We start from the raw sequence: 18,996 nt of genomic DNA, 5'->3' as shown, positions 1-18,996 counted from the left end.
ATCACATAATAGCTCTCACCTAGTTTTAGGCTCACAAATGCATCAAAATATATTTATGTTGTCTTACAAGATGATAACCTGCTTTAATTACTTCCCATGGTGCGTATTTGAGTGACTTATACTGAATAGTATAAGATCAGGTCCTACAAGGGCAAAGGATAGCCCAATGAGTATGCAAAACTTTCTTATAACATTGCTCCGTATTATTTTCAAAGTATATATTTACTACTCAAATGTAGTCAGTTTAGTAATATGTTTACTGGGCTTTAGTTATTTGTGTTTTGACCATGCATTTCATTTTGTTTTATGGTAAGAACACACTCTTCACTAAAGAAAAGGAATAACCCCAGCCCAGGCATTAAAAGTCATCTTGGAAAATACCACAAAAAAAAGGAAATTAACTTATCTAGAATTTAGCACTGATTAGCCTCTCTGCCTTGACCAAAAACTCAGCTAATTAGGAGGTCACAAATGAAGACACAGATATATAGGCACACATCATCCATGTCTATGCTTTGTTTTCACTCCTCAGGCTAAATGTTGAATAAAACATACAAAGATAAACTAAGATGCCCAAACTTAAGTATCCAGTTGCCGGTTCAACAGCAACTGGAAAAGCCTCTTTACCCGACACCCCTGAGAGACAGAAGTCTGGTTGTCTCTGCGGCAGCCAGACAGAGAACACACACCAATAGCTGAAGCCTGGACGGCCTTATTTCCTAGGTCATGTGCCAAGGCTCAGCGCCTTCATCTCTGGCAGGAGAACCTCATGAGCGGAGTTTCAGATTTCAGATGAGAAGTCACTGTTTTCAAGCATCAGCACTTTTCCTCTATCTAATGGCTCCTTCCTTTGGCAACGCTTCTCTTTAAGAACCATTAGCACATCCAATGACTGTTGGGAAACTTATTAAAAATCCTATGGGCCAGTAGGTGTACCTTCATCACTCCAACGCCTAGGATTTTGAAACCACCTCTGAAAAGGGATGCCAAGAAGACACACAAACATATCTTCATTCTTTGCTAGTCCCCACAAACCCCTTTTTAATGCACTATTTGTACTCAAGACGATAGTCACAGTTAAGAACAAGTCTTAAGAGTGAACAGAAAACAGTGAATAACTGTTATCTTCCCCTGGTGGTGGATACTAATTAGTTGATGCATATGAGCTACCATAACTATACATACATTTTTCTTTTTTAAAATGGAAACATAGTTGACATACAGTATTATATTAGTTTCAGGTGTGCTACCTAGTAATTGGACATTTGCATACATTATGAAATGATTACCATAACGCTAGTAACTATTTGTCCCCAATGTTATTACAATATTATTGACCATATTCCTTACACTGTATATTACATTCCCATGATTTATTTTTTATGTTAATCCCCTGCACATTTTCACCCCATCATGACCCCCAACAAACACCCATTTGTTCTCTGTATCTTTGAGTCTGCATGTTGTTTTTCGTTTTTTAAGATTCCACATATACATGAGATCACATTTATGTCTTTCTCTGACTTATTTCACTTAGCATAAAGCCCTCTAGATCCATCCATGTTGCCATGTGCATTCACTACTTAAGATTCAGAGGTTCACTTGCCTTATGTATTGAACTATACTATTTTAGTTTTGAACCTCAGAGCTTAAACCCTGGGCATTAAAAAAATTGCTTCTATGGATAATGTAGACAGGCATACACAGCCATACTACATACTAATTGTCAAAGTACAGTCTTTTCCTAGGTCCAAATACATTATAAATTGTTTGCTGTCTATAGTGTTTTTTAGAGGCCATAAGAGATCCAGTACTCCAGACCATACTGCCAAGTGATATCATTTTAAGTAAAGACTCAAAGAGCAGGGAGACTGGCAAAAGCATAATAGTATTCAGCAATAATGTGTGTATATATAACGCATACATATATATATATAATTTTAAAAATATATAACTATCCCTCAGTAGAATCATGAATTAACACAGAGTAGTAAAATACTTTTAATAAATAAAACCCTTGTCAGAATGAAATAGTTTTGTAAGCTGTAAGAATTTAGTACAATAATAAATGCTGCATTATTAATGGGGTTAGTTATTTCAGTACATTTAACACCATGTAAAGTGGCAACATTTAGTCATTTGTGAGAAAGATCCTGCTACTCACTTCCTGGAATGCATTCATTTGTGTCTGGTTCCTGATCTGCTTTTTGATCTACTCAGAAGAGCAACATTGAGAATAAATACCATTTTAACAGAAAGATTAAAGAGACATGAAAGTAATGCTCAAATGTCAGTTTCACAACTAAGACTGCAGAATACATCTGACAGGTTTTCAGCCTGCTTTCATCCATTCCCCAATGCAATTCTTCCTTAGCCTCTTTAAGGTCTCCTGTTCAACTAAAAATCCAACATCCAGCATACACGTTCAGTGTCTTTCCTTAGTCATTAAGCCATGGCATGGAAAACAAAAGGAGCACTGGGCTAGGAGTGAAGCTGAGGTTCCCATCCTCACCCTCTCACTGACTGACTAGCTACAAAAGCTCAGACAGATCACCTCCTTTCTCTGAGCTTTTCTCATCTGTAAAATGAAGATAAAAATCGCTGCCCCACCTACTTCAATGAAATGGTTATCAACATAAAAGACAAAACCATTACACAAAAGTAAGGAATGACCTTTGAGGAGCTCTGTTGCTTCATCTTATACGAGAAAGCTCAGCTAACATACATTTTTATTATTATAGTGAAAGCAACTTAGAAAACAAAATTCTAGCATACAAGTATAAATTACATATTTGAATAAATGCTGAACCATAAACAGACTCATTTCCATTCTTGCCCCCACGATTACCCTATTCATTTTATAACTGAACCAAGTATAATGCCTGATCCATAGACAAGCTGCAAGAACTTCTGGCTCCTTAATATTCAGAATCAGTCAATTTCACCCTTGGTCTATACTTGGTTATTGACGTAAGCAGAGGCGAGATACCCAGTCTTGTTCTGGGACACTTTCCTTTGATCTTAAATCTTTACCAGTTAAATCTAGAGAGATCTATATGCTGACTTGAAAATCAAATACAGGATTAACTTAACCCAGGAACCCATGCCACTCTCCCTGCCTTCACAAGGAGTTCTGCAAGTCAGAGTAGCAAAAATCTGCTCATGCTCATAGAAATACGATTTCCTATTTTTAGAAACCCTTGCTTCCCAAGGGTCTCTGATGAGATCTTCATACCAGTATCACTAGCAGAAACCTTAAGAATACGAACAGTATTAAATGCACCAAGTCAGAACCATTTTATAACAACTTAGGCACTATTCATCACATAGTGACAAGTGACGTTCTTCTATTTATCCCAATAGCTGTGTCCCGGTGACCGCCCAAACCACCCCAGAACCTAACACACAGACAGACATGCAAATACATAAAGATATTTACCATCTTCAGCACTACGTACTAATTCTTCTGGCAGATTATCTACTTTGGCTTGATCTGTGCAGGAGAAATTAACAAATGGTTAACACGACTGACCCTTGGCGAGCAAGAACAATGAGATTGTCCCTGGAAGCCCCTGGAGTTGGAAGCAATTAGTCAAGATGCCGTGTGAGGGGTGCAACCAAGATGTCTTCCCCAAAATACTTTCTCTTTAGATTAGCTACTCGAGCCAGTGCCATAGCGGGAGCTCCCATTTCAGCCCCGATGCAGCTTACATCAGCACACTGCTGCACACGGACTCCCAAGGGTTAGAGGGTTAGCTCAGAGCAAGCAATCGGCCGGCAGCAGAAGAAAGCACGGGGCTGCAACAGCCTCTTTATTCTTCTGGAAAGGGTAAGATGCTAGCCATGACTAACACCTTCCCAAACCCACGGTCATTAACAAATATTTCTGGGCGTGCATCATCATGTGTGCATGCCTCTGGGAGCCTTGCTTGGGAAGTCAACTGAAGAGATGTAAGTGGGGACCAGCTGCTAAGTGGAATCTTGGCAGGCTAGTGTGAGAGTGGGTATCGGTATTTGGAAGGGAGCGTGCAGGAATACCCGTCAGCTGATGGTGTTTTTTTTTTTTTTTTTAACCCTACACATTCCTGAGTACTTTAAAGCTGCACCATGGCAATAGCCCCATGTTTCTCAGGCTAGAGGTTTGCCAAATTGGACAATTGTTGCTGAAGTCTTTTTTTTTTCCCTTCGGGTCCATCACTAACATCAGAAAGGACAATTAGGGCTGAACAACAAAGGACTGGACTAGCCTTCTCTGGAAGCAATCAGGCGGATGTGGGGGGTTGGCCACCTGTTGAGGCTTTAGAGGGAATTCCTGCATTGGAGGGGGAGTTTGGAATGGGTGACCTTCAAGGTCCCTTCTAACCCTGAGATTCCAAGATCTTTGGTGGGGTGAGGGCTGCATTCCAAATTGGGAATACTGCCTTCACAGCCCTGAAAATCTCTGAATTTTAAGAACTGTTTAGTGGCATAGCTTGTTCTTTTTTCTTTTCCTTTTTAAAATCGGAAACTTTTCAGTGTCAACTGCAGATGCATAGAAATATCCCAAACATGAAAGTGATCAAGTTTTAATCATATGAGTTTGGCAGTGGTTAACTTGCACTTGATAAATTTCCTCATGACCATCTGTAATCCCAGGGGTACATCTTAGCTTAGAAAGAATAAGAACAAAACCCCTAGAAGTCACAGTCTCTAAATCTGTTTGTCAAACAGACTTATGCTTTATGTTACTAGTCTAGAAATCCTTCACCAATTAAAGCAGTGGGAAAGAGTGTGCCTGGAGTGTTGTATGTCAGGCAGTCTTTGAGCTTAAAGTTCCACTATCCAAAAGAAATGGGTGGACATAATGGATAAAAGAGAAAGCAAAGTCCCTGAAGCCAGGGATGAATTCATCTCCATATCATGCAAAAATTTATCAGACAAGAAGCAGTTATATGTAATACAATCACCTCATAAATGCTCTTGATAACAGCCTATTGATTTTGAGTCCTAGCTCTGCTGCATGGTATGAAGCAAATTACTTTACCTCTCTGAACTCTACTTACCTCATCTGTAAAATGGGGATAACAATTTGTGCCCCCCCCCCCAACATGTGGTTGCCTATGCCAATTACATGAGATCATGCACATAAAACGCTTAGCCACATCTTGCCACACAGTGCTAAATCAATGTCAGCTGTTACCACTAGAACCACAAGGTACCACAGTCTTTTACAACTCAGTGTTTGAAAGTGTTTGAATAAATATTCAAACTGGGATTCTTCAAGAAAACCTAGTGTACTTGTAACCAAACCTCATGTGTTATTTTAAAAGCGAAGTTCCAACCACTTTTGGCTGAGCCTGTTTAGCTCAGTTGGGAAAAGCTGTTCTCATCTGTTAACCCCTCCTTTAGGGGTTCAGGGTACAACAGCATGCAGCGAGGCCACAGAAGAGCACATAAGCATTTTTAAGCTTAGACCGGGGCACGGACAGTGGGGCACACTTTATTCTCACTTGATGAATCTGATGAAATATCTTCCAGACTTTTGGAAGGCATTTTCCTAGCAGCACTCCTTTCCAAAATTTTCAAAACAGGACTGGGTTCTTCTTCTGAACCTGTTACAAGACAAAACCGATGAATACTGCACAATACAAACGAAAAAAGAAAACAATCAAACTCTTAATAAATCAATGGACACTGAAATGGTAGGTTGAAAGGAGGTATTATGCCATAAGCCTCCATACTTTTATCCATTCTATGAGGCAGTCCACAGAAGAAAATAAAATTTCTTCACTAAAGAATATCAGTGCATGTGTATGCATGCTCAGTTGTATCCAACTCTTTGCTGCCCCACGGACTGTAGTCCATCAGGCTCCTCTGTCCATAGGATTTTCCAGGCAGGAATACTGGAGTGGGTTGCCATTTCCTCCTTCAGAGATTTTCCTGACCCAAGGATCAAACCCGCATCTCCTGTGTCTCCTGGATTGGCAGGTGGATTCTTTACCACTGAGCCACCAGGGAAGTCATTTAAAGAAATGACTTGTAAGCATAAGAAATATTTGTAAGCACAAATAATACAGAGACAAGATTAACATAATGACCGCAGTAACAGCAATGTGCTCTCTAAGTCTTCTACACCTCTATTTTAGGCACGTGATTTGTTCTGTTCTAAAATTTGAACCTTTCCCCTTCACTTCTAGCTTTTGAAGACAGCCACAAAATGGTTTTAGGAGCATTAAAATAATTAGCTGAAAACTACAGAAGGCAGGATTCAGATGTTTTAACATCTGTATATAATTGGGTACACAGATTGGTGAATTCTCCAGATCAACAAATATAGACTCTTTAGGTTTCATGAGCTACTGAGATTTCCATCAAAATGTTGGGTAATGACCTGAGGTGGTCAACTTTTTATTTTAACATAGAAAGTATTTTAAAGTGGGGGAGGTTGGTCTCTATTAACTACTAATGCCTTCATTTTATAAAAAAAAATGAAAGATATTTTAGGAACACAAGGAAAAAAGAAAAAGGGCATAACTGGAGAATAAGAACTGTTCTTTAAATGCATCTAATGTTATAAAATTTTTTCTCTAGACTGTCTTTAATTTTTCCATTTTGACAGTGAAAACTCCAACATGGATAAGCCTTGGTCTGAGTACTGTCACTCATCACTGTTATATTCTTCGTGCCTACAACAGTGGCAGGCAAGAGGCACTTAACATTGCTAAATCCATGAATGACTCCATTAATGAGTCAATCCACTTGGGAACAACTCTGGACAGTACTTTCCTGAAGTGCATCCCAGTTCTGCCCAATGTTAATAAGCATTCTCCAGTAAATGGATTCTAAGATGAATTAGATTTGGGATGCTCTGTGCTCAAATTTTAAAGTTTTCTTACTACGGACCTTCTCGGTGACTTTAATATGCTTTAAAAAAATGAATCATGTGCATATGAATCACATATAATTCACAATAAAATATGAATCATGTGCATAATCTCTCAGCATTCCCTCCTCTCTTTATTAAAGGAACATACTGAGGTACTGGCTGGTTAAGAGCTCAGCCACAAGTCAAACATATTCGGCTGCTCATCAAAATTGGGGTTCTTCCCTAATTTGGGGAAGGTTCTTCCCTACTGTCACTCCACCCAACTCATTTACTTAAAAATAATTATTTAGGTTAGAAGTTAGAAAACTATGCCTCCCAGGTGGCTCAGTGGTAAGGAATCTGCCTGCCAATACCAGAGACGAAAGATATGCAGGTTCGATCCCTAGGTTGGGAAAGATTCCCTGGAGGAGGAAATGGCAACCCACTCGAGTATTCTTGCCTGGAAAATCTCATGGACAGAGGAGCCTGGTAGGCTACAGTCCATGGGGTCACAAAAGAGTCAGACATGACTGAACACACACACACGCTGTGCACCATGTTATACCTCCTACTTGGCTTTAAAATCTCTGGGCTCTGTCTGGGTAATCATTTATATTGATTATTTATTTTTTAGATAGGTTTGTTGTTGTTCAATCAGTTATGCTGGTATACTTAAACATAGCTATACACATTCAGGAACAGTCTTCAAAGTGAAGTGTAAATTTACAAGCCCTTCACCTCATATAGGCCCATTTACCCTAGTAACTCATGGGGTAGCTTAGTTAAGTTTACTTCAATAAGTTTAAGATGCTGACTTATACTCTTGCAGAGACTGGTATTTTCCTTTTCCCACCAGTTACAAATATTAAAGAGGCTTCAGCTTCATTAACTAGGATTATAGGTGGATTCTCTGGTCAGTTTTCAATAAGAGACCCTATGGCTATTTGCAAAGGAACCCAAATCTCACAAATGAGCCACTCAGTGAAGCTCATTTGTTCTTACTGAGACCGAAGGGAGCTAGGAAATGACACATTCTACTAATTTTCTACTGAGGAAGGTGATCAACACTAGTTGTTGTGCAACTTTGGTTAAAATGTTCCAGCCGGGGAGCATCCTTTATTATTTCATCACTCTAACCAGGTGACTTCTAATCCCTATTTGTTCCTGGCTTTCTCTCCTAAAATAGTCAGGTTGCTCCAAAGAGCAAACTGAGACAAGCCCTTTCTTTGGGAGCCTGGCTGAAACCAGTATCTCAAGTCCACTTAGATGACTATGGTAATTGATGAAGATCTTCTCCACTCAGCTAAGGCTGGAGCCAAAGAAAAGCACAGGCCAGGCCCTTAGGTGGGGTCAGGTGAAGTCATCACACTGAGTCAGCGCCTAGGAGGCAGGATTCTGCAGGTGATCGGAAACGGGAGGGAGAGAGCAGCAAAAAAAGAGAAAACGAAAAAACAAACCCCACAACAGTTCTGAGGGCAAGTTCCAGCCCTGCACCTTGCTCCTGGTACTCAGCCACCACTGTGGAAACATGTTGCTCCTAAGAGGGCAATCTTTGCCCACTTGTGGCACTTTCTTGCCACAAATCTTACTGGAGCCTGCTGCGTGGACTGCCGATTAGGAAATCCTAATTCTTTCCAAGAGGAAACCTCGCTTGGATGTCTCAGAGGTACTCTCTAAACCCCAAAAGTTCTTTAAAACACATCTTTGGAATCTGAAAATTCTATCATTGATCAGTGAGTATAAAATCAGATTCTGAAACACTGCCTGAAGGGTAACACTATGTCTATGTAACTCATTTGATTAAAGAATATAACAGGAAATGTAGATTTTTAATAAGAAAATCTAGGGAGAACTGAAGTACAAAGACGGATTTAGCACCATTTGGGATTATCAAATTAATCCCACTTTGAAAAACTATATCATCCTTTATGTCAGCATTACATAAATCAACTCATTAACCAATCAGCAAAAAACTTCAAAATGCTCACTGGAGGTGTTTCTCCAGCTTTTTGCATTAGAACCAATGTTTCTGTCTAAAAAATCAGAGTCAGAGAAACCTTTTTCTTCCTTTTTCTCTAGTCTCTTAAACGGTGATGCCAGAATCAATTCAACTTGACTTGTTTTTGCAGAGTTTTCTTTGTCAGGAGAGGAATGGGTTGCCTATTTCTGGGCACGTTAATTGCTTCAGGAGCCTCTCTGAAACCAGGCTCCTGAAAAGCCCTTTCTCAAACCACTGCAACCTCACTTTCACTATCCCTCTCCTCCGGGGGGTTTATAGTTTCTGTGGTCCCCACTTCATGGCCCACGGAAAGTTGTGAGGCTCCAGGGATCTCAACCCCACTTTCGGAACCACAGAGATCTGATAAGCCAGTCACAGCTTTGTCTCTTCCCAACACTCTATCACATTGGTTGACTTGAGATTTGAAAACATTACTCTTACATTTGATTTCCAAGGCCTCTGAGGCTGACCAGTAAAAAGGGGGCACTCTCCCCCAAAACCTGGCCTGCTTTGACTCTCATGGCTCCTTCTCAGGACTTTCTTCCTTCACTGACACTTGGGGCTGATAAGAAGGACCGTTAGATGTTTAAGGAGTCTCTCCAAACCAATATCAAAAGCACTCTCAGTAGCTGATGGAGCCTCAGACTTTTCTACTGTCTCTCTTATTTCCTTAGGATGGAATTCAGAAGCAGCTTGCCTGGGCACCTCAGTAATACCTGTTAACTCTGACGAATAAAGACCCCTTGTATCACGGTCATATTTTGTGCAAGGGCTTTCAGTTGTTTCCTTCAGTAGTTCTTCTAAGGCAACACTGAATTCAAGGAGCTCTGAGTTAGGCTGAATAATCGTTTCCCTCACAATTTCTGTCACTTCCTAAGGTAACTCTTTGCCATACTGAGCAACAGCAGAAGCAAATGAGCTAAGGGTTTGGTCTGATGGAGATGCCTGGGCAGCTAAATAAGATCCCATTTTATGAGTTTCATCAGAAACTACATTGAAGGAATACAAATCCTTTCTGTCTGAAGCTATGCTGTCCATTGTTGTCTGTGGTGGGATAACTCCCAGAGAATTTGGGGCACTACTTTCTACCTGTACACCTTTAGGAAATTCTATTTTTACTTCTCCAGAAACTACTTCCAGCACAGCTGGATAACTCAACCAAGCTTCTGTAAATAACTTTTGTAATATAGCTTTTACATCATTCAATGCAGGTCTGGGTGGAAGAATAACTTTTTCTATAGTCTCTGAAACTTCCCTTTGAGAAAGCAGTGTCTTATCCTGAGGAGAAGGATGGGCAAGCCTGGGAGAAGGCATATCTTGGGGAGAGTGGACCACATCCCCGGAAGAACCCTTTCTGTGGCAACAGGAAGGTTGATCCAGGGGATGAGAGCCTTCTGCAGCTGTCTGCAACAAGTTCTCTGGGTTCAGCTGGCACTCACCACTTTGAGCTTCCTGGGAGAGAGTGCTATTTCCCCAAGTTTCTGTCCCCTCTGGAAAAGAAGCCATTTTCTCTCTCTCATCGGCTGACGTGTTCTGACTCTGCTCTATCCTGTTTTCATCAACGCTACTCTCTTCAGACTCTGAGCTGATCCCAGTGGTGGTGGGTTCACATTGGGTTTGCAAGGGAGAGGGTGGGCTTCCAGTTGCTTCCTTCAGGAGTTTGTCCAGACTAGCAGTCAAAGTGTTCAAATAGGCCTTTGGAGGAGCTACTGTTTTGTCTATATGCTCATTACTGATCTCTTTAGGCCTTTTGGCTTCTTCCTCAGGAGCAGCAAAATCTGTCTCCTGAGGCCATGTCCTATTTTCAGAAACATCTGGTTCAAACACTTGTTTTTCCTGAACGTTTCCACCAGAAGGCTGGAGGACTGGTGACGAGGCTTCGAAAAGCAGCTTCTGTAAGCTGTCATTAAGCGTGTCTTTGTAGTCTTTAGATGAAACACTTGTTTTCACAATGGATTCTTGAATCTCTTCGAGCTCTTGGTCAGAGTCATCGTTTTCTCCCTTGAACATTGGGGTAACAAAGCATTCAGTATTTTTCCCCATGTTTTCCTTTGATGACTCATATCTTGGCAACTGATGAGTGGACTTTCTGGGTGGTCTCCATGGAAATGTGGTGTCATCTGGCAACACCTGGAGTGTGCCCTTTGAATTTAATTTCTCTATTTCCTCTCTTGCCGGAATTTCTTTCTGGTCTAGAAGCATCTCTCTCTCATGGGTACTGTTTCCTGATGATGTCACATCACTGAATTCTTTGTGTTTCTGACTATTAAAAAGCACAGAATTTTTTTGGCTTATTGTGGTAGTATTCTTCTCAATATTATCTTGACAGTTTGGATTGGCACCTAAGTCCCAAAACCTTCTCAAATTCTCAAATTGAGAGTGATTATAGACTTGTTCTGTATTGGGTTCATTGCTTCTTTCTTGTAAGGACATAACTTTAAAGTTGGGATTCCGTTCACCAATTAGAGATCTGTCTTTCTCCAAAGAGGTATGCATTTCAATCCCGACATTTGAAGGATGATGCAATGGTGGGAAAGTAATGTCCTTTTCCGAATGCAAACTGTCTGTCACTGGTAATCTTTTTACAGGCTCAGTTGTCTTATTCTGAAAGAGAGACACTGTGCCTGACTGGTCAGCTGAAGGATCATTTTTGGATGGACCTGATATTTGGGGCCTGGTCTCTTTAGGTTTCTTTGAGGAGTAAAAACCGGAGACATGGGCTGCTTGGCCATTGTTATCTAGGATTACTTGTTTGGCAGTGACTTGAGTATTACATTTTCCACGGCTCATAGGCAAACTGTCCATGGACATCACAGGCTGACGTGCTTTAGCAGAAGGTCGTTCCTGACTGAATGGAGGTGGGGGTTCTTTATGAATGGCAGCTTTTGTACTTTCCCAAAAGGATATTCTGTCACTCACTCTCTTGTATTTCTCTCTTTGTACTCGGTTCTGGGGAACCTCACCAGCTTCTGGTACCTGGACCTCAAGCTTCTTCCAAGGAGATATGCCGCTGGCAGCCCCAGGTGGTGACTCAATATTCTCTGGTTCTAAAGAAGATTTTAGGATGGAAGTATCTCTTCCTTTGCTCTTGCTCTCTGCCTTTGCGTGGGCTTTCAAACTTGGCTCTTGGATAATTGTGGAAGAGTCAAAATTTACTTCTGACTTTCTTATATTTTTTTCATAAACACGAAGCTGGGGTTCTTCTTCACCTAAGCTGCCAGCATCCTTAATATTGCATAGAACTTGGTCTTCTGCATGAGGTCCTTTGTGAACACTGTAGGAACAGTTATTGGCTAGAATAAGTACCCCAACTGCTTTCCCTATGTTTTTTGAACCTTGGCTATAGTCTTTAGTTTTACTCTCTTGATTTGGACTGTAGATTTCAAATGGTTGCAACATGCCCAGACTTTCCTTGCCTTGTGGGAACAAATTAATAGATCTGGGTTTGATGTGCACATTGTTATCTTGGCAATTTCCAGAAGGCAGCATATGTTCCTCTACCTGGAATGTTGAATCAGGTCCCACAGGTGTCAATTCAACTTTGGTGGGTAGTAGAGCAATCAAACCATTTCCTTCTTGACTGGCGTCCTCTGTCACCAAGGCAACAGCAATCTGTGGCTTGGAGTCTGGTTTTTCTTTGGGCTCTATGTCTTGGGGATATTGCAGAGATGCCACACTGTCATCTGAATAAGAGCTTCGGTTAAACCAGTCTAGGACTTTAGATATGGAATCATCAGTTGTCCTCCTTATCTCAGTGGCATATGGACCAGAATGTGAGGACGTCTTAGCTCTTAGGGCCTGGAGTAGATGGGGCTTACCTTGCTGATGGTCTCTAGAACTGCAGTCTGGCACCTGAGATGACTCGGGCTCAGTGCAAGACAGTTCATCTGCAACACAGAAATGCTCTTCTAAATAAGAAAAGAGAACGCTTCAAGAATTGTCATGCAATCACATTACCTTCTAAACAGGCACTCTGTATTTACATTTGCTCCACCATCAGTTGTTTACATCAGCATTTATCAGGAGTTATAATACAAACCATCCTAATTAAGGTATTCTACCAAAGATGCCCTATAATAGTAAAATACAGGCCCCTGGAATTATAAGGGGAATTTCTTACAAGCGTCTGTTTTATTCTAAAAATTCAAGTAGATTTTATATTCTGATCCGTGCTACATTTTACATACAAATTTTTCCCAAAGCTTTGCATAAAACAGACACTCCAGGAAGATACCTCTTGTTGATTATCTACTGGCCCACTCATAAACCCTAGAGAGGGCTTATACTCAAGTTTGAGAAACACAGGACTTCCCTGGCATTCTACTGGTTAAGACTCCAAGTTTCTAATGCAAGGTATGTGGGGTTGATCCCTGGTCAGAGAAGTAAGATCCCACATGCTATGCAATGTGGCCCAAACCAAAACCGAATAGAACAAAAATAATGTTGAGTAACAAAGACTTACGCGAGCTCAGGAGTTAGGAAAACAACGTTCAAGGAAGATTAAACAAGGAGTTCCTTCCAAACCATCAGAATGGCACAATGAAGATATTTGCATCCTGGGGCCTTAATCCTGATACACTGAGCCAGAATCTCTGAAGATCGGGCCCAGGAATCTTTCCTACTGGCTATCTCAGTGGTCGTTTTATATACTGCAATTTCAGACCATGGTCTCAAGGGCTCTTCCGCGATCCCCTACTTCCCTTCTATAATTTGCAACTTTGGAGGAAGTTTCTGTGAGACAAAGTAAAATGAGGCCTGACAGAGAATGTGAATTCTAGCTGCTGCCTGATGTTTGCTACCCAATGGATAGGAGGCTAGAGAAGGGCACTGAAGTTCTTCTTAAGCTATCGAGAAAGCAGGCTGAGACCTTTCTGAGCCTTAGGCACAGGCACGTGAGGGAACTCAGGCATTCTTTCCCTTTAGTTAATATGTGGGTGTTTCAGCATTTCTCGTTCTTCCTTATAAATGCTAAGCTACATATATGTTCTTGAAAATTATATGAGCTGAATTTTTATGAAGTTGGCTACATTTCAAGTGCACCAGAGGAGATGTCAATTAATAAAATTTTCTCTTTAATTATAAACTCTGGCTAAATATAAAACAACAAAGGCTTATACAATAACTGGCACACAGTGGATACTAGTTTCCTTTCATAACTACACATGACACTATTAAAAATATGTCAGTGATGGTGAATTCCTTTGAGAGATCTTTAAGAGTTCTCTGTTAGGCTGTTTAATGGAAGACTAATGAGGGAAAAAATTCTTGTAATACACTGTTAGTGAAAAAAGAAGTCTGGACAGTGTAAACATAATTCCAATGATATCCATGCCTGAAAATTATCGAAAGTCCCTACGAGGAAACATTAGCAATAGTTGATATCACAGGTGATCATTGTTTTATTTTGTGCATATTTCTTCTCAAATGTTTTCACACTTTTCAAATAAAAGTGTATTATTTTAAAAACAAGAACAGTTATTTAAAAAACTTGATGCCAGGTAATGTTTTTGTTTCCTTTGAGGAATTCTTTTGTTTTCTTCTGGTATAATAATGAGTGTGTATTTGAAAAGCAGAACTAGAGACACAGACGTACAGACCAAATGTATGGTCGCCAATGGGAAAGGAGGAGTGGGATGAAGTGGGAGCTTGGGACTGATGTATATGCACTACTACGTGTAAAGCAGGTAACTAATGAGAACGGACTGTATAGCATAGGGAGCTCTACTCAATGCCCTGTGGTGACCTAAATAGGAAGGAGATCCCCAAAGGAGGGGCTATATGTATACATATAGCTGATTCACTACACTGTACAGTAGAAACTTAAAAAAATATTGTAAAGTAACTATACTCTAATAATTTTTTTTAATGAGTGTGATAGTGATTGTCCTAAAGCTCAGAGCTAAACTCTCATAATTTGCACAGAGTTTACCATTTTTCAGTTCTGATTTTCTTTTTATGCTCCATTATTTACTTGTATATATTTTTGTGGTAAGCAGGGAGAAAACAGGGCATTAGTGAATAAGCAGAACTTTGTTTATAAGCTTCAAGACCAGAAGGCCTGTCTGTCAATCAATATGGGTTTACTGATGATGCCTTCTTCCCAGATTTCATGGTGAGTTAGATTTTAAAATCAGAAAGCATAAATAAATAGCTAACAGAAAATTGTAAAGGTAGTCTATGAGAAAGCAGGTGCACTTTGAAAAACAGGAAAGGTTTACCATTTTTTTCTATGGATTATACCAAAACAAAATATTACCAAAGAATTTTTTCATCTTTTAGATAAACATTTAAGCATCATCTAATTATTTGTTAGTGTTTACTCAAACTTTAGAAGTTTCCTTAAAATGAGTTCCTTTATATCTTTGAAGAAGTACCTGCTAATTTTAAAACTAAAAAATATATATATTCTGCCTTTTTCAAATTATTTAAAATATCCAGGGAGGGGATAATGGAGACACTTTGTCTTTAAGAAGTGGATTGATCTGAGTAAGTGAGAAAGAGTAAGACTGAGCAAAAGTGACTTAGGGTCAACACAACAATGACCATTAGGGGATGAGAAGAAAAATGATTTAGAAACTTGACTGCTGCTACAATATATTTTTCTGACTACAGAAATTATCATGGGGTTGGAGTAAGACTTAATGAAGATGAGAGAGAGTACATACAATTGTTTTTCCCACTGCTTCTGTTTTAAAACACAAGAACTATGACGTAATCATATGGGTATCAGAAAGCAGTTTGAGGCATCCTCTGAGAGCTCTAAGATCTTCAAGAGAGGGCTAAATCAGTGAGCCAGCAAGAAAAATCAGTATTCCCACTGCCTCTCAACTCACAGCAACTGAAGGAGAAAGTTTCCTTCACAATATTTAAAGTCTAGGAACAAATGGATGAAGGCCCTGGGCAAGACATGGTATCAATATGAAGCTTTTTCCTAGTAAGAATTTAAAGTCTAGTTTCCCATCCTTTGAGGCTAAGAAAGTGAAGGTTCTCCTGAAATTAAAGAGAAGCCAAAGTTTTGTTAAATGGGAATCAATAAATTTGCATTAGGTGAATAATAATATATTTACTCTATATAAAGGTATTAGCATATGTTTAATTTTCACTCTGTATACAAACCTTGATTTAACTAAAAAAATACTATAATTTGTTTGACTAAATAACTGACACACTTATAACTGTTTAGGATGAAGTGTAATATGTGCCAGAAAGTGTGCTATTCTGGATCTTTTGGTTATTGGTGATTGAGGACAACCTGCAAACCTTTTCAGAGGCATAAACATTCCCTAGTGGCTTCTGCCTAAATTTTAGCTGGAATACCTAGAAGGCAAAATGGGCTTCTACTAGGCTGCCTGGCTATCCGGGCCATCCCAAGCCCACTGGGTCGTTTTTATAGCCTGGTAGTGATGAATCTCTTACCAGCAGGGTTTTTGGACAATTCTGATGAGCTAGTTTTGTGTTCATTGATGGTGTGTGAATTCTCAGTGGACTGTGCTCTTGTAGTTAAAAATTCTTTGGAAGAAGCGTGCTCATTAACTGGAAAGGAACCAGAAGTCGTTGGCTGACTTGTTTCATTTTTTGATGGACTTGGGCTTGAGGCTGATGACTGAAAAGGCAAACCGTTTGTGTACTGGGAAGGCTGAGGGTCATTCCAAACCTCATCTGTGAGCCCTGCATCTTCTGTTCCATTCTTCAACCTATCGGACTCTAAAACACTAAATTCTCCCACTTCCCGGCCGTGGACCAGCCCTGGACTCTGTGGCAGTTCATCCTTCACGGCAGAGAATCTCACATGCTTTAATGGCTCCAGTGAGTTTGAGGGAGAGTCGTCTTCTAAAGAATGCTCCTTCTCAGAAATTCTCTCACGGATGGTTAGGCCCAGGGACACAATTTTGCTTTTGGGTTCAAAGTTCTGATGAAAACGCACAGTTTCTGAGTCTGTGCTACTGGAACTGGAATTGCGTTTCAGGATCCCTCTGGGAGCCCCTCTTGTGGTCAGGGAGTCTGTCCTCTGTCTAGGAAAAGGCTGGTTGTCATCTTGCTTTAAGTCCTGGGACTTGTAGATCATTTTCCTGGGTTTGGGGACTGGAGCCTTGATTGGGGACCCATTCTCAGGACCTGGAAGAGTCTGCTTTAGTTTCTCTAACTTTTGGCTTGAAATATCCAGGATAGATGACTCTTCTTTGGACTCTGACAACTCCCCTGAAAAGTAAAACATATCAGATGATATACCAAATGGAGAGTAACGCATTAATTTAAAACACCTATCCTAAACTTAATCTACATTTAGCAAAAAATGCTAAAATATTAAAAGACAATAAAGCATGAAGGTTAAGTACAGACCTAATTAAAAACCCTAAAAAAACTCATGCATGAACTTCACTGAATTTAAGATGGCTATGCTTTATATTCACACCTTGTGGTATTTTATACTCAACAGAAAAAAAAATTTTTTTAAGAAATTTCAAAAAGTCCTTGAGGAGAGTAAAGAAAAAATACAAAAATCACTTGAAAAAATTCATGTACGGAAACCAGAAAAATGAGCTCAGTTTTCTAAAAAGAAAATTTCAACACCTAAAATAAAAATTAATTTTGACAAAAAGGTTAAAAAAAAAAAAAACCAGATACCATGTTCCAGTGACTTCTTTTCTATAAAATATTTTATGTTATACAAAGTGTATCCAATGGAGAGGATAAAATACAAACAGTGTAATTAAAATTCCAGTCTATAGGGGTCACAGAGTTGGACACAATTTAGCAACCGAACAATAACCAAATTAATTTTCTACCCCTTGTCCAGTCTTTAATGCCTGTGGAATCTTCTTACAGTTGATTTTGAAGAGATTAAATTGTCTAATGTTTCTTCTTAATAGAATGTAAGAATGGTAAAATTCTGTAAGAGGCAGACTTCAATCAGTTCAGCAACAAATCTAATCAAATGCTCCTAGGAGACTGAGCTGATAATTACAGATTAGAGGATTGTAACATTATCAAGTCTTGAGGCAAACTCTTTTAATTTTAAACAGAGAACTGTGTCTGCACAGTAGATATTCAATAAATAGTGTTCAGTGAGTGACTGAATGCCTCTGGTCAAAAAATTTCCCAGATCAATGAGGGGGAACCCAAGGTATGGAGGTCACACAAGTGTCACCTCTGAGCCTGGAATGCATGAACTTCCGGTTTCTAAAATTTCTGCTTCCTTTTTTCGGACAGGAAAATGGTGGGTATAGCAGAAGAATAAGAAAACCATCACAATTTTTCACTTTCTCTTGAAAGCTATTTTAGTTAAAGGAACTCTGAGAATTTCCCTTAGTCCACAGATAACAAAGATAAAAATATCTAGCTCAATAAAAATAATATTTACCCTCTTTTGAAGTCTGAAATAAACCAGTCTTTCCATTTTTTGACTGCTCATTTTTGGTTTGTTGAGATAAGTGATCTTCTGGCAACATGGAGCTATTAAACGGATTCTTCCTTGGCTGGGGAAAAATATTGTTTATTAAATTCATTTTATATGTCATAACAGCAACTCAGTGTCAGCAAATGCTTATTATATGCAATAGTTAATAGTTTTGTCCAGTAAACTCTATCTGGCATGTTTGAAAAATGATGGTCCTAAAAAAAAAAAAAAGAAAGAAAGAAAAATGATGGTCCTAGTTAATCCGGTCAGCAAAGAATCACTATATATATATGCCATGCCAAAAAAAAAAAAAAAACAGACCAAAACTGTGTAAAATGTACTCAATTCCAAAGTCTTACAAAGTTAAACCAGAACCAGGCATTCGAATCTAATCTCACAAAGGTGAGATTTTTACAGAAGCGAAAAAACTTGGGCCTGAACACATCAAAGAGGTGGTCACAGGTCAGGGTAAACCTGAGGCTCTAATTATGGCAGATTCACACCAGCGCTCTTCTACTGTACAAGACTGTCTGTGATAGGTTAAAGTCATACTAAATATAATTGTAACCGACCTTTTCTATAAGGATTTAAGAGTCAAGGTATCTTGAAGTGCTTCATAGTCACTAATATGATCATTGATTCTAGTGTCAGAAAGCATGTCAATAAATAGAGTTCTGCTTTTCAACTTGTATACTTGATTTACAATGTTGTGTTAGTTTCAGTTGTACAGCAAAGTGATTCAGTTATATATACATT

The 18,996-nt window shown here is 39.4% G+C and overlaps 1 protein-coding gene across 13 annotated transcripts in view; it reads right to left on the bottom strand.

Moving 5' to 3' along the window:
• SYTL2 (synaptotagmin like 2) overlaps positions 1 to 18,996 on the bottom strand; it is a 122,121-nt gene that overhangs the window by 18,274 nt on the left and 84,851 nt on the right. For 3 of the 13 annotated variants that reach the window (XM_061406069.1, XM_061406074.1, XM_061406070.1), the window contains 6 exons: positions 18,205 to 18,319; positions 16,260 to 17,042; positions 10,283 to 12,751; positions 5,490 to 5,591; positions 3,440 to 3,493; positions 2,165 to 2,212 (listed from right to left, as the gene is read on the bottom strand). In XM_061406069.1, the coding sequence (XP_061262053.1) occupies positions 2,165 to 2,212; positions 3,440 to 3,493; positions 5,490 to 5,591; positions 10,283 to 12,751; positions 16,260 to 17,042; positions 18,205 to 18,319 (3,571 nt within the window). Of the gene's footprint in view, positions 1 to 2,164; positions 2,213 to 3,439; positions 3,494 to 3,711; positions 3,909 to 5,489; positions 5,592 to 10,282; positions 12,752 to 16,259; positions 17,043 to 18,204; positions 18,320 to 18,996 lie in introns of those variants that run through there. The other 10 variants (XM_061406077.1, XM_061406079.1, XM_061406072.1 and 7 more) reach the window with 7 other exon arrangements.

The sequence above is a fragment of the Bos javanicus genome, chromosome 29 (assembly GCF_032452875.1).
Source record: "Bos javanicus breed banteng chromosome 29, ARS-OSU_banteng_1.0, whole genome shotgun sequence".
Taxonomy (NCBI): Eukaryota; Metazoa; Chordata; class Mammalia; order Artiodactyla; family Bovidae; genus Bos; species Bos javanicus.
Note: the sequence above shows the minus strand (reverse complement) of the source record. Positions and strands in the feature narration are given on the sequence as shown.